Source organism: Schistocerca cancellata, chromosome 1 (genome assembly GCF_023864275.1).
Source record: "Schistocerca cancellata isolate TAMUIC-IGC-003103 chromosome 1, iqSchCanc2.1, whole genome shotgun sequence".
NCBI classification, from domain to species: Eukaryota; Metazoa; Arthropoda; class Insecta; order Orthoptera; family Acrididae; genus Schistocerca; species Schistocerca cancellata.
Window position 1 is genome coordinate 417,207,935 of NC_064626.1, and position 14,578 is coordinate 417,222,512.

Below are 14,578 nucleotides of genomic sequence, written 5' to 3' on the forward strand. Positions count from 1 at the left end.
ATAGTGAGGAACCTTCTGGCAAAACATAAATAACTTAGGAGTAAAGGAGACCACTCACTGAATAACAGAAACATTGAGTTGTCAACAGGCACATTCCCTTTTATTTGTCCCAGTCAACAACTCATCACTTCTGCTATTTGGTAACCTCATTTACTCCTAAATTATGTGCAAAATTCAATAGCATACATTTCTGTTTTACCGGAAAATGAGAAGGTCTTTCATTTATATTGGCTTCATACAGGTGTTGCTATAAATAAATAAACACAGCACAACTAGTCATCAAACTTTAATTATTTATTTACAGCATGTTTTGGAGGCTTTGTTCCACAGTCAGGGGACAGTTTTGGTTTTTAGTTCAGCAGCTTTGCTCCAGGAATGCAAAAATGTTGAAATTTCTACAGTCCTGGGAACCTGACTGTCAAGAGCTCTGCATTTGAACTTAATAAACTCACTCTTTTCAAACTGTATTGTTCCTTTCCTGTGAGGAATCCTGTAGAGCTGTAAACAACATTTTGATGGAGTGCGGTCTTCAAAACACATCATAAATGAAGAATTAATGTTTACTGACTGATTACCTTGTGTTTATTTATTTATAGTTTAAAAGTATAGTAGCAGCTTATGAGTTAAGCTTTATTCCACCAGGAGAAAATGTTACATATATTTATCCACTGATTAGGCAGTAAATAACAAATGAAAATACTGGTTTGCTAAATGGGACCATCAGACAATGAAAAATCCATGACACAATAATGACAATATTCTGAAAACAACAGACTGCTACTCACCATAGTGGAGATGTTGAGTCGCAGGCAGGCACAACAAAGAGGCTGTTGAACAAGTAAGCTTTCATATACAGGGTGGTCAGAAATTCACATTACAGACTTCTAGGACTAGTAGAGGGGAGTGAGTACATCGTATTTTGAATAGGAACCCATGTCCGGAAACGTCATCCAACGAGACTACAGAGCATCGAAGTTATAGGTGCGGGCATCTGTAAAGGTACGTATACACGAGCTGATTCCGTAATGATGTCACAGACTTTCTAGGATGATGGAGAATGATAAATGTATTAATTTGAAGTAAGGATCCCTGTACCGGAAATGAACAAGTTGTACCTTAACAGCTATGAACTCTTGCTCAGTAGAGGAGATGTGTTTCACATCAGTGAAGATGAACGAATGGTCAGGTATGCAATTTAAAGCTCACATTTGTTGGAAATTTCTTCTCATTTTTGTCCACACTACCACCAATGAAAGTTACCAGCCCTACACTCTTCGCAACACAAGAACTGGTACATGTATTCAACTGTCACAGATATCAGAACGGATTTCGTTTATAACTTTCAACTTGTTCGTTTCCGGTACAGGGATCCTTACTTCAAATTAATACATTTATCGTTCTCCATCATCCTAGAAAGTCTGTAACATCATCACAGAAACTATGACGCTCTGTAGTCTTGCTGAATGACATTTCAGGACATTGGTTCCTATTCAAAATATAATGTACTCACTCCCCTCTACAAGTCCTAGAAGTTTGTAATGGGAATTTCTGACCACTCTGTATATAAAAGGCATTCAGAAGAAGGACTTTTGGCTGAAAGCTTACTTGTTTAGCAGTCTTTTTGTTGTGCCTGTCTGTGACTCAGCATCTCCACTATATGGAGAGTAGCAATCTATCCTTTTCATAATAATGTCCTTAAACAAGATCGGAGATATTTTGATACTTTCTAAATGTTGGGTTCATAAAACTTGTTCAAAACTGAAATGTGTTACAAGGGGCAATGAAAGAACAAAAGATAGTGGTGCCAAAAGCACCCTCTGTCATGCCCTGTAAAGTGACCTGTGTAGTGTATATGTAGATAAGACAATGAATTACATGCAAAGATACTAACAGAACCGGAAATTCTGTAACAAAGAGTGGACTGGGACGGTATAAATTACAACATGTATATCCAAGAATGCTTAGAATTTAAGTTAATGCAAGCATCATGTTATATTCAACAGTAAACTCAACAGTTAGAAATAAAGCTAGTGAACTACACTACAGCACTTGCTTGCAAGCTACCAAGCACAGAGCATTGGATAAAGGGGATGACAGGAATATGCAGAAATGTGCTTCAGCACTAACAAATATTGGATCAGTTTGCCTGACAAAACAGTGATAAATCCATATAAAAACATGAGAAGGCCATTTCCTGTAGATATTCAAAATCAGTATTATGATTTTCTTGAATCAAATCTTGAAACAAGAGCCATAATTCAGAAAGAATTTTCATTCTGCAGCAGACTGTACACAAGCTTCCTGGACAATTAAAACTGTACCAGATAAGGGCTTGAACCTGAGACCTTTGCCTTTTGCAGGCAAGTGCTCTCCTTGAGGCTGTGGGTAAGTCAAATCTACACAATATCCTGAGTGCTAATCCCACAAGGCATACAGGAGAACTTCTGTGAAATTTTGGAGGTAGGAAATGAGGTAATAGTAGGAGTAAGGCTGTAAGGGCGAGTCATGAGTCAAACTTGAACAGCTCAGTCAGCAGAGCACTTGCCTGCAAAAGGCAAAGATACCTGGTTCAAGTCCTGATCCAGTACACAGTTTTAATCTGGCAGGACATTTCAAGAGCCATAATTATTAAAATCCTATGCATGTACAACAAAACAGTCTTTTCATCATCCATAATGTGCATTTAGATGATACTTCAGACAAACTTTTCCCCCCTCATAGTGTGCATCCATGTTTCTGCCCCTATACCAAACCTGTATAATGTTACACCAGAGATGACAATGATAAAACATGTCATCAGAACACTTAGCATATTATTTGCCAATCCAGTTCAATGCTATGTAACATGACAATAGTAAGGCAAATGTTTCTTGAATCATTCGCCCCTTGTGTTTCTGAGTGTACGATAATGTAGGTCATGGTAACTGGTTTTCCATACATAATTGGTGTCACCATTTGCAAAAATGCAAGTGATTAAGTTAGTGAAATATAATTATATGTGAAGATGGATCACTACTCATTAAATACAGAGACAAGGACCAGTAGACATATTCACAGACAGAGGTGCAAGGATGGAGCGACAGGTGACGACATGGCAAAGATGTGGATTGGAGAGAATGGGAAACAGGAGATGAAGGGCTAGGAAAGATGATGCCAAGATGGTTGTCACCTACACAAGGAACTGTAAGGAGAAATACTTAGAAAGTTATAGACGGCAAATTGAATGATATGGAAAAGAAGATATCGGGTGAGTTTGGTGAACGCAAAAACATAAATTGGAGGAATGTAAGGCTGGACAGGGACTAGCAAAAAAATTAACAATATGTTGAGAAAAAAAGTCCCACATACACCATTCACAAATACTGTTGATGGCAGAAGGATCCAGAATGAATTTGTTGCCAAACAGCCATATTCGTTGAGCAGTGTGCAACTCCACTGGGTGATCTAGCTGGCCCTTGGACTCAATACAAATGGATCCGTCACTATCAACATTTCTAATGGTTCAGTTGAGAAATATTTCACCCAGAAATCCTCTGTTCTCCCAACTACCTTGGCTTCAGTCTCTGCTAGTCCCTGTTTTCCAATTGCCTCTACCTTTTCTCCTGAAAGGTCACACTCCTGTCCCCATGCCACACTTTGTGTCTCCTAATCTATGTTTCTGCTTCATCTTACCTTACCCCTATTGTCCTTTCCTTACCTTTTTCTCTTACTTCAGGTTTCCCATCTTCCCCGTACTATTTTACCAGTATTCCTCCAATGGTCCCTCAGTTCCCTATGCCGGCAGTAACCATTTCTCCTGACAGCACCTACATATTCCACACTGGGACAATCTTTTCCAATATATCTCCCTTTCAGTTCCTGTCTCCCTAACCTATGTCTTCCACATTTTCTTCATCACCTATCCTAGCCGCCCCAGCTGGGTTATTGTAACAGAAGAAAATTGTGTGTGTGGGTGTATTTTCGTCACATCCCAAATTTCCGCTGATGCACTTACTGGACAAAACTTCTACAAACTAGCAGGCAGACACGAGCAATGTGATACTAGATTCTAGAAACAAAAGATGTCTCCATCTGGCAAAAGAAAGCAAAGGATTAAAAAACAAATAAGTGGGATAATTCAGAGATTGATCAGAAAGTTGCTGAGGACTCCAAGGAAAATGACGTATTACAGTAAAAAACTAACATCAAAACATTAACAACTTGTAAGATTTGACAATCTGAGGCACCCTTTTGCATTCATTCACTTTGCTAAAGATATAATTTTAATAAATAAGCAGCAATCATCAATTCCTCTTTATTTGTCTGTCTGATGTCCTTCTATACAGTGATTGATTGTCTTTTCTCACACCATTGTTCATTGAGAAATTATTTCTATAGATATCAATGTGAACACACAGAAATGAGACGATACACACGAAATAATAAGCAAAAACGATTCAAATAAAAGAAAAAAATAGCGTGACATCTTCAATAATGGAAAGGGAACAATGAACTCAGGAGACTATTACTGCAAGTAAAGAGTCTGCATACACTACAAAGATGATGATGATAATAATAATAATGTAGTTCTAAATAATGATATGAAACCATTTCTGTGAGTTCCCACAAGTGAAAGATGACTGATGATTATTCCAGAATCCAATATCTGCCACTAGACTAACGTAACAGCGAAGCGATATTAAGTCAGATATACCACAGTCAAAATTATATAGTGTCAAGAGTACATTATAGGTACTCCATGGTTAATTTACATCCAATAATTTTACAGAGAGTTTATGAGTCCAGGGATATCAGTTGACCTGAAGAGAAATCTGTAAGCAGTGGTAATGCACGAGGCTCTTGCATCAACATTTCAAAAGACAATGTGTGCAATTTGTAGAGGAAGTATTAGTTCAGGATGTTAGATTGAAAAGGAAAATTTGGAGGAAAGATACTGTAATTACAGAGTGCTCAGTGGACTCTCAAAGCATGCCTTGTTTTTTCTCTCACTACTGTTTTATAATTTTGATGCATTATTTCGCTCCGATCTTCAATAGTCTTCAGACTTGCCAAAATACCTCTCTTTTCTATAAATTTCCCCATTCATTCTTCCTTTATTATTTAAAGAACTTATGGCTCTGAAAGTGTGATCTTCATATTTACTATTCATGTGGTGGGAGACTGTTGCTTTCTCAGCTGATCTGCATTGTAAATAAAGTTTTTTACTATTCCTGTTATACACTAAACAAGTTGCCTGATTTTAATACCTTAAAATTATTGAATTAACAGTTATTGACAAGGTGGGGGGAGGGGGGGGAGAAGAAAAGGATCATTTCACACACACACACACACACACACACACACACACACACACACACACACACACACACACACACACACAGAGAGAGAGAGAGAGAGAGAGAGAGTACAATTGATTTTCCTAACATAACTTTATGAAAAAATGTATAGTTAGAATGAGGATATTATGTAATTTTCTTTCATTTTAACAGCTGTACTGTGGGAAATGGATATCAAATGACTTGATAGTTTGTGGAGGATCATCCCCAAATTTACTGAGAATTGTTGATCGAAGATTGATGGTGGTACGTTTCTTTTACTTACAAATAATCCAACAATATTTCACTGAAGCTATTGATAAGCTACTTTTAGAATCTACTTAATTACTTTACAAAGGAATAACAGTCAAAATACTAGGTAAACAATCACATGCAAGAAAATATTATAAAAATGAAATTATGCAAACTTCCTGGAGCTATTAAATATATTGTATTTTCCTCATATGTGTGCACATGTGTGTGGGAGAGGGCACTCTTAAATCTGTGGTACCCACTCACAAGATTTGTAACTATGTGTCCTTTTTTTCTTTAACATAACTCCACAAAAAGACTGAGTAACAGAGGAGAAGGTTGGGAACAAAATAAATTCCAGGCCAAAAAAAGATACTTAAAACTACATTAAATAGATGTAGGATATCAAAGTCTAACACCCTAAACATGAAGCTGGAAATGCAAATGAAGAATATCAACATTGAGGTTGCAACTTTTGGGAATTCATAAATACTTTCTTCATTGGTAGGGTGTGAATGATACAAACTTCTTAAAATAAAAATATACAGATGCCTCACTTGTGTGTTTCTTCTTTACCCTTTGGTATTTCATGTTTTTAAAGCTGCATTAGTTTAAAAGATATTCTTTCTTTCTATGTGTTTTCCCATGAACCTAGCTCATATTAAAATTCATTATAATGCTTCTCATAACATAAGGAATAATTCCTACAGAGAACGAATGGATGGGAGGGAATGGAAGACAAGAATTGGTGGGTGGCTATATGGGAGGGATAAGGGCTGGAGATCTGAAAGATAAATGAAACGGACAACAAACTACATACAAAAGCGGTAAGCTTAGGAAATGTGATGATAAAAAGAGAAAGAAAGAAAAGAACAGGAGACACAAGTGTGACTGGGGGAAGAGGGTAAAATAACAAGAAGAGACAGAGCACGGCAGTTTCAACTAAAGACTGGTCAAACAAAAGGTGGGAGTGGGTGGATAATGGAATGAATTGAGTAAATGAAAGTGGAGTTAATGGCACAGCATGAGAAAAGTACACAGTGCAATTATAAAACTTTGACTCTTATTACATGTGAAGAATGAAACAACTTCTTGCAAGATGGGACCAATTCCTTCATTTTTAAATGAAGTCAGTCCACTTCAGCTGTTAAAATATTATTTACTGTAATTGCAATTTTGACATATGGTCACTGTCAAGCATTTTAAAAGCAGTCAGTCACCAAATAAAACCCATGTAATTACGAAATTGACAAAGACCGAAAAATAAAGATTTCAGTGCTATTTACATGGCACTGTAGCACCTTGCAGCTTTATGACATTGTGTGGGCTACAATGTCCAACGTAAGTAGCTATGAAATTTTCTTGTTTCAACATTTGTCAATTTTGTAATTATGTGTATGTTATTTGGTGACTGACTGCTTTCATACTGCTTGACAATGACCGTGTATCGAAACTGGAGTCACAATAAATAACATTTTAACTGTCTAAAGTGGAATGACTTCATTTAGTAATTTCATAAAGGCTGTGAACGCAGTCATCATCAAGTCCTTCGTATTATTGCACAAGGCTATAAGCTCTAACATAGGTTTCACGATGGGTTTGTTTATAAATAATTCTTCTGCAACCAATCACGATTTTCTTTTTCACAGGACGCGTTTCGGGAAATAATTCCCATTTTCAAGTTCGTTTTTTGTATTTGCTATTTCATTTCTATGTGATGATGTCAATGTGTGTGAGTCTGCTTCATTTTGTTGACTTTAAGTTTCCTTATGGTCCATTTGTGCAGAGTCTCACATACATTAGACATCACACACAAGTTGTGTGTGATGTTTAGTGTATGTGAGACTCTGAACAAATGGACCATAATGAAACTTAAAGTCAACAAAATGAAGCAGACTCACACACACTCGACATCTTCACATAGAAATGGCGTAACAAACACAAAAAACGAACTTGAAAATGGGAATCATTTCCCGAAATGCATCATGTGGAAAATAAAATCAAATCATGACTGGTAGCAGAAGAATTATTTGTAATCAAACCTATTGTTTTCACAGTTCCAAGCTTTCAGAACCATTTACAATGGGTCACATCAGATTACAGGTTTCATGAGTTGTCAGAGGACAATGTTTGTTCATGGTCATTTACCGTATTTACTCAAATCTAAGCCGCACTTTTTTTCCGGTTTTTGTAATCCAAAAAACCGCCTGCGGCTTCGAATCGAGTGCAAAGTAAGCAGAAGTTCTGAAAAATGTTGGTAGGTGCCGCCACAACTAACTTCTGCCGTCGAAAATATGTAGCGCTACACAGGCATGCTTTGCAGGCATAAAGATAAATACTGGCACCAAAACCTCTGGGTCAGTAAAAAATTTAAAAAAAGGTGGAAGACAAGCTTTTTTCTCCGTCCCGAGTTTCGACCACTGCATTTTCATACATTATCCAACAAAGTAAATATAAATTCCATATTGTTCATCTTTGAATGTAGCAGCATTTCAGTGTACTACGAAAATCCGACTGGCAAGACTGTTCGTGATGTTTGTCAATATGGCCAACTCTACGTTCTGAATTTTTTCCTCCCTGTGAGAAGAGATGGTTGCTAATAGGAACTTTTTTGAATTGTTAATCACATGCAGTATTCTCTTCACCATACAAATAATACGAATATAAACATTTTGCCATGTATTCTTTCGTGTTTGCTGCTATCTCATTTAAATCCTGTCTGCCTAATAAACTACGAAACTAGTGTGAGACAACAGCAAACACGGAAGAATATACATATCATGTCATGTTTATATTCATATGCCTAATAGTGATACAGTCAGAAATGAAGCACGGCAATTGCCTAGATTGTTAAATCTAAGATGACTCTAATTTCGGTGCAGAATGTAATGTACAAAAGAGGTGTCTGCAAAGATTTTCAAACGGAGAAAAATTTTAGCTAAACTCTTGTTCAGAACATCTTTTATCATATGCAGTCTATTATTTGGTTCTTGTTGATCATTACCAAAGAAAGCAGCAGTGTAAGTAACAACAAATAGCAGTCTCTTGCCATTGTTTCGCTAATGAGACAATTCCTCTCTTTTTTTTAATTGTAAGCGGTAGTAGGGCGCACAAAAGCAAGCCATGCCGCAAGCGGCGACAGGTCGTAAACACACATCATCAGAATGTGACAAACAATTCTTGACACATTACAATAATGCATTTGCAGCTTAGAGTGACATAAACACCCATAACAAAGAGAACGGCACTTATCAGATCAAAGAAAAATAAGCAACTGATTCAAACCAGACGAAGCACACGAAAAAAGAAGGGTACCCGTATAAATACGGACGGAGCGCCTGACGCATAGCAATGGATACCAGGTGAAGCTTAACTGCTAAGCTTACGACTCGAACCAAACTACTGTAGCTGTATCGTCATTCATTCGACCTAAATTGTGTCTCATATTACAATGAACTAGCTTTGTTTCGATTTGGAGGTGCGGCCTAAAACTTCTCTCTTCCCTTGAATTTCGAGTCTCGAATTTCAGGTGCGGCTTAGATTCGGGAAAATTTTTTTCCTTGATTTCGAGTCTCATTTTTCAGGTGCGGCTTAGATTCGAGTAAATACGGTATATTTTTTGAGCTTTTTGTTGATCACCACAGAGTGGAAAATTCTGCTGTGTTCACCACTGAATAAAAATAAATAAATAAATTACTGTGGCACTCCTGTTAGTGGCATAGGACACTATGAAAACAATTTAACTTGTCATCCATTAGATTCTGAAAAACAAGCAAAAGATGTTCAGATACTGTAATTGTTATATATTACATAGGGCCTTGTCATTTTCATTACTTATTTATTTGAAAATGCTATACATCTGATTGCTAAAGAGTTGCATCTTAATATGAAATCAGCAATATGCTAATTCTAGCGTTGTACACTAATTACGATTTGCTAAAGATATATGGAAGAATTTCAGAAGTCCAGAAAAAACTAGTATGTAGTGAAACAAGTTTCACCTTGACAAGTGAAAAACTTTACACTCTCTGTATCATATGGTGCACATGGCCTAATAACTTTGACCTAAACATCGCATAGGTTTTTACACTGGACATACTAACACAAAATTGCTCACATAGCAAAAATTTAATTTTGGGAACTATGTACACTCTAAGAAATAGATCTATTGTATATAGCTTCTTCAAACATTAACCATCTAAATTGAATTTTACCACCTAATGCCACGGATTTGGGGAATCATAGTCACTCTCAGCATTCATAAATTTCTCACCTGTCCTCCTCTCCTTTATCTGACATAGTAATAGGGTATATATTTGTATTAAGGCCACTAACAGTAAAATTGGTTTTGAACATCTTGATTCAAGTTTCTAAGAATTAATCATTCCAGGTGAATTTCAAGAACTGCTTTTTCAAGAAGGCCATGCCACAATCTTGTCACATCAAAGTTATAATTCCAACTAAATAATCTTATTTTGTAAAATACAATTTTGCTTTTCAGATATATAATAATCTAAAAACAATGAAATAAAAAAATAGGCACTTTTCCTACGGTCTCTTGATTGTGAGTTTTTACCTCCCAGCAGCTTTTCTATCCAGATTAACATAAAGATCACAACCCCCCCTTTTTTTTTAACATTTATGCCTGTCAGATACCACAACTCTTACCTTATCTAAGAAATATCTTATACACATTTACAGTTATGGTATTGATGTTTCTTATCTGTGCTATATTCAGCTAAAATTGCAAAGATTTGCAGCAAAGTCAAATCACCTTTTTTTTCTTTTTCTAACTTGTAAATTGGAAGTATAACACAATACAAATAACATAAATCAGTTATTTGGAATATCCTCCAATTCAGTATTATCATAACAAGTAATCATAAGTGTTCTCACAGTGTCAATTTAATTTGTGTGTGTGTGTGTGTGTGTGTGTGTGTGTGTGTGTGTGTTTGTGTGTGTGTGTGTCACATAAGACTTTCTGCTTTTATTACTTAATATAGAAACACAATATTGATAAAGTTATTTCAATGTTAATGATGTACTCCATTTCTTCAGACAAAGGCATCCATCAAAGAATTCTCACGGGGAGTTTATTCTGTGGACTGGGGAGAGATTCGGTCCAAAAAGCCTAGACATCGCCACCTTGCAACTGTTAAGGGAGCACCTATGTCAAGGAATGGCTATCCTCTAAAAGTTGCATTCTGTGCAGCCAAGAAAATTTACGAGTGTGATCTGATTTAAGCTTAATGCTGACGCTTAGAAACAGGTGAGGAGAAGGAGTGAGAAGTTCAAATTCCAAATAAAAAGAAAAAAAATTAACTCAAGCAATAAACAATATATGTAATTATTTATACAAACTATGGTACAAAAGTTTTACACATAAATCACAAAAATGGAAACATTTACACAAAAGTGGAGAAAACAATATTACAAATGTGAGTGCACATGAAACTTATGCACAATTTCCGAGTCGGCTGCAAGTTTGTATGACTAGAACAGCCAGCACAGTGTTGCGCTTAGTCATGGCTCTATACTGCAGGCACTGGTAGGCAATTTAAATTTCCTCAGGTTTTAAAATTGCAAACACTACCGTCATAAAAACAAATAAACATCTGTTACATATGTATATGATGTGATGCTCTTCATTTCATTTCAGGTCATTATGAAATGTGTCCAATCACTTGTACCTGTGGGGCAATGTGGCACTAGAAGTATGCCACTATTTCTTCTTCTCTGTAATACACAATGATTATTATGCCAAGAAGTGGATCTTAACAATCTTAAATAAGCTGATTTACAAACTGGGATGCTTCTTAACTGCTGGCATTTGTTAGCAGTATCTTTATTATTAATTTGTGGAGTTCGAGTCCAAATAAATTTACATACCAAATTATCAGCAAAAGTACAGTTTAGCACATGTGCTCATTGGGTTCATACAGGCTCAGTAGATATGAGGCTGCAATTACAAAAGTGATTCTTTGTAATGTAACTTTCACCTCCCTAGATGTGTTAAGTGCCTGTATTTCCCTTCTCATTGGTGGGTTTCACACTTATTGCAACTCTGTTGCTAAAAAGCTGTGATAGTAACAATACATTATTGTTTCCACTGAATAACAGTCATACAGTACCAGTGGAAACATGAGGTACAATTATAATGGCAGCAGTACTGCCAGTCAAATGGTACTGTGACAACACAAGACAATAATAGGTATTATCCTCATTACAGCATACATGATATGTGTGTAAATATTATTTAATTATATACTTAGTCATTCACATGGCCTTTATGTTCAAATACTGCATGAAATCTTGTGAAAATGTATTCAGCCTTCTTTCTCCTTCATTGATTCCAGAACCATAAATTTGAGCATGCTATTTTCTAGTCATTTCAGCCTATTCAGTGCAAAAAAAAGTAGATTATCTGTGTCTTGTAACAGTTTGTGTTTTATTAGGTTGACACAAAGGAATATGCGGAAATGATGCCCTTACATTCATTTTACAAACATGTTACATTACAATTTTCACAACTCGTTCATGGGATTGAGAGAAACTAAAAATCAGCACATATAAAAGAATTAAAACAGAACAACCAGTAAAATTTCAGTAGCTTAATGACACAAAACCATTCAGATATATGGCCAGTGCTTATAAATAGATCACAGATAAGATCACATAGTGTTATAGACAGGGTTTGAATGGCGCGGCTTTGCCAGCCTAGTAAGTGGATGTGTCTTTCCTTGCTGCAGTTTCCTTCCTGCTGCTGCCACAACAGCAGTCGCAGTAGCAGCTGCAGCTGCGGCAGCAGCAACAGCACCAACACCGACACCAGCACTGGAGACAGATAATGGCACAGGTCTAGCACGTGGCAGAGGCTGAGGAGCAGTAACCATGGAGGAAGAAGAAGGAGGAGGAGGAGGAGGAAGAGGAGGAGGAGGAGGAGGAGCAGATGCTGCACCTTCAGAAGACAGCCGCTGTCTATGAGGTGGTCTTGCTTCATAATGGCCAACTAGTTTGCGCACTGACGTGTCCTCCATGTTTGTACTACTATGATGACCACTAACAGGTGAAGACGGAAGGCTCCGTACCTTCTTATCAGTCCCTTCTGAAGTGCAGTCTGAATGAGTTGCTGAAACATCACCACTCGATGCACCACTTGACTTTGCTTCAAATTCCTTTTTAAGGTTTTTCACAATCCCTGCTAGGCCATCTGCTGCAGGAGTATCTGATGGACCACTTCGGCTACGTTTTGAGAGATCACTGAGGTTCTCTAAAACAAGCCTCTGCTGTTTCACTGACGGACATTGGGTAGTACCGATGACACAAGGTGATGGTGCATCTGATGTCTCAGGAGGAGAAGGGGGAGGTGGCGGCTCAGATGAACGAAATGCGGGGGAGGCTGCAGGAGCACTGACAGACAATGGCAATGAAGCTGCTGACAAACAGAGGCGGTCCGACCCAGAAGGTTTTGGTCCCATTGTCACTGATCCTTGCGTTCCACACAGAGCAGGAGAGCTGGCACAGTGGAACAGTCCATGATTACAGGAATTTGTGTTGCTATCAGTTACACTGAGGTAAGGACATGGGCCATGGGGACATCCTGCACCTGACACAGACTCAGAAGGTGAACCACAAACACGTTTCACTCCTGCACCTTGCTCTAATTTCTGCTTTGCTTGACGCTTAACAGTGCCGGTAGCTGCAGATCCGAGGTGATCACTAGGTGGTGGTCGCATGTCGTAAGAGCCCCAGCTGCTGTTACGTGATGCAGCCCACCGACCTGTGTCTCCGGAACCCCATGAGCTTTGTCGGGACGGCGTATCCCGTTCACCCTGAAAGTAAAAAAGAAACATTAAACATTACATAGTACTGGCAGAGAGAATAGCATTAAAATGTACATTTTTATATTTTACATTATGTATGCAAATTGTTTCTAGCATAAAAGTGAAACATAAGGAACATGACTGACAGCAAAATATGATTAAACAGAGTACCCTGTAGAAGGCATCTAACACTGCTTTGAAAAAAATCTTCTACTCTACTGACCAAGATTAATTATCATCGGCAAAGCAAATATATCCCTTTACTGAGTAAAAGTACTACTAAGGAGATAAATACTTATGAGTCCTCCTATGTGTCTGTTGTCAAAAGATAACAGAAGTAGAATTTAATACCCTGTTAATGGCAAGGCCCTCTGGGACGAGGGATTTAAACCCCACTCTTCCTAATTAAAAGATACAGTTGGACTGGAGGTCAGGGCAGTAATATCTGATAAGATGAAGGAAGGAGAAGAACCAGAATTTACTGATTACAGCTGAGTTAATGTAATAATATTGAAAAAGGACATTACAACTGCTGCACAGCCCCAATTCCATAAAATAGAACTGTTATAGAATACAGTAGAACAGATGAATGTGAATTATACAGGGAAGTGCATCCTGCAGGAATGACCAAAGCCAAGAAAAGAAGTAGTTAAAAGAACAGTCCATCCCATATTATCCATTGTTTAAACACAATATGGAATGACAATGATAATCTTACTACAACCCCTGCCCTTTCAATTTTCCACATACTTCCCATGTGTGTACTCCATCTTCTGTCTGGGCAAGTGTTTTCTATTAATGACTATGACAATAACTCTCACACACCTCCACTGCCTTCATTATGAAAATGACCAACAAAATGTCAGATATAACTCATTAAAGAGCCCTGGGACGATTCAGGAGAATCAAGCAAGCTGGTTATATAACGGTTTTGCTCAGATTAAGATTCCATTCTGTAGAAGCACAGCATTTCCACATGAACAATAACACATCTTATCCCAGAAAATAGGAAAGACTTCCAGATTATTACTGTGTAATCTATAAGTTTTGTGTCAGTTTAGTTTTAGCCTCGATGGTGAGATTTCAATAATTCTTCAAAAAGCTTACTTGTTTAGAAGTCTTTTTGTTGTACCTGCCTGACTCAACATTTCCACTATATAATAAGTTATTAATATTTTGTGTGCAGTA

The 14,578-nt window shown here is 37.3% G+C and overlaps 1 protein-coding gene across 5 annotated transcripts in view; it reads right to left on the reverse strand.

The window, feature by feature from the left end:
• Nucleotides 1-10,185: 10,185 nt before the first annotated feature.
• Nucleotides 10,186-14,578, reverse strand: part of LOC126175859 (uncharacterized) — a 616,100-nt gene continuing 611,707 nt past the window's right edge. For all 5 annotated transcript variants that reach the window (XM_049922883.1, XM_049922874.1, XM_049922892.1 and 2 more), the window contains one exon: nt 10,186-13,399. In XM_049922883.1, coding sequence (XP_049778840.1) covers nt 12,239-13,399 — 1,161 coding nt within the window. In that variant the 3' untranslated portion in view covers nt 10,186-12,238. The remainder of the gene's footprint in view (nt 13,400-14,578) is intronic.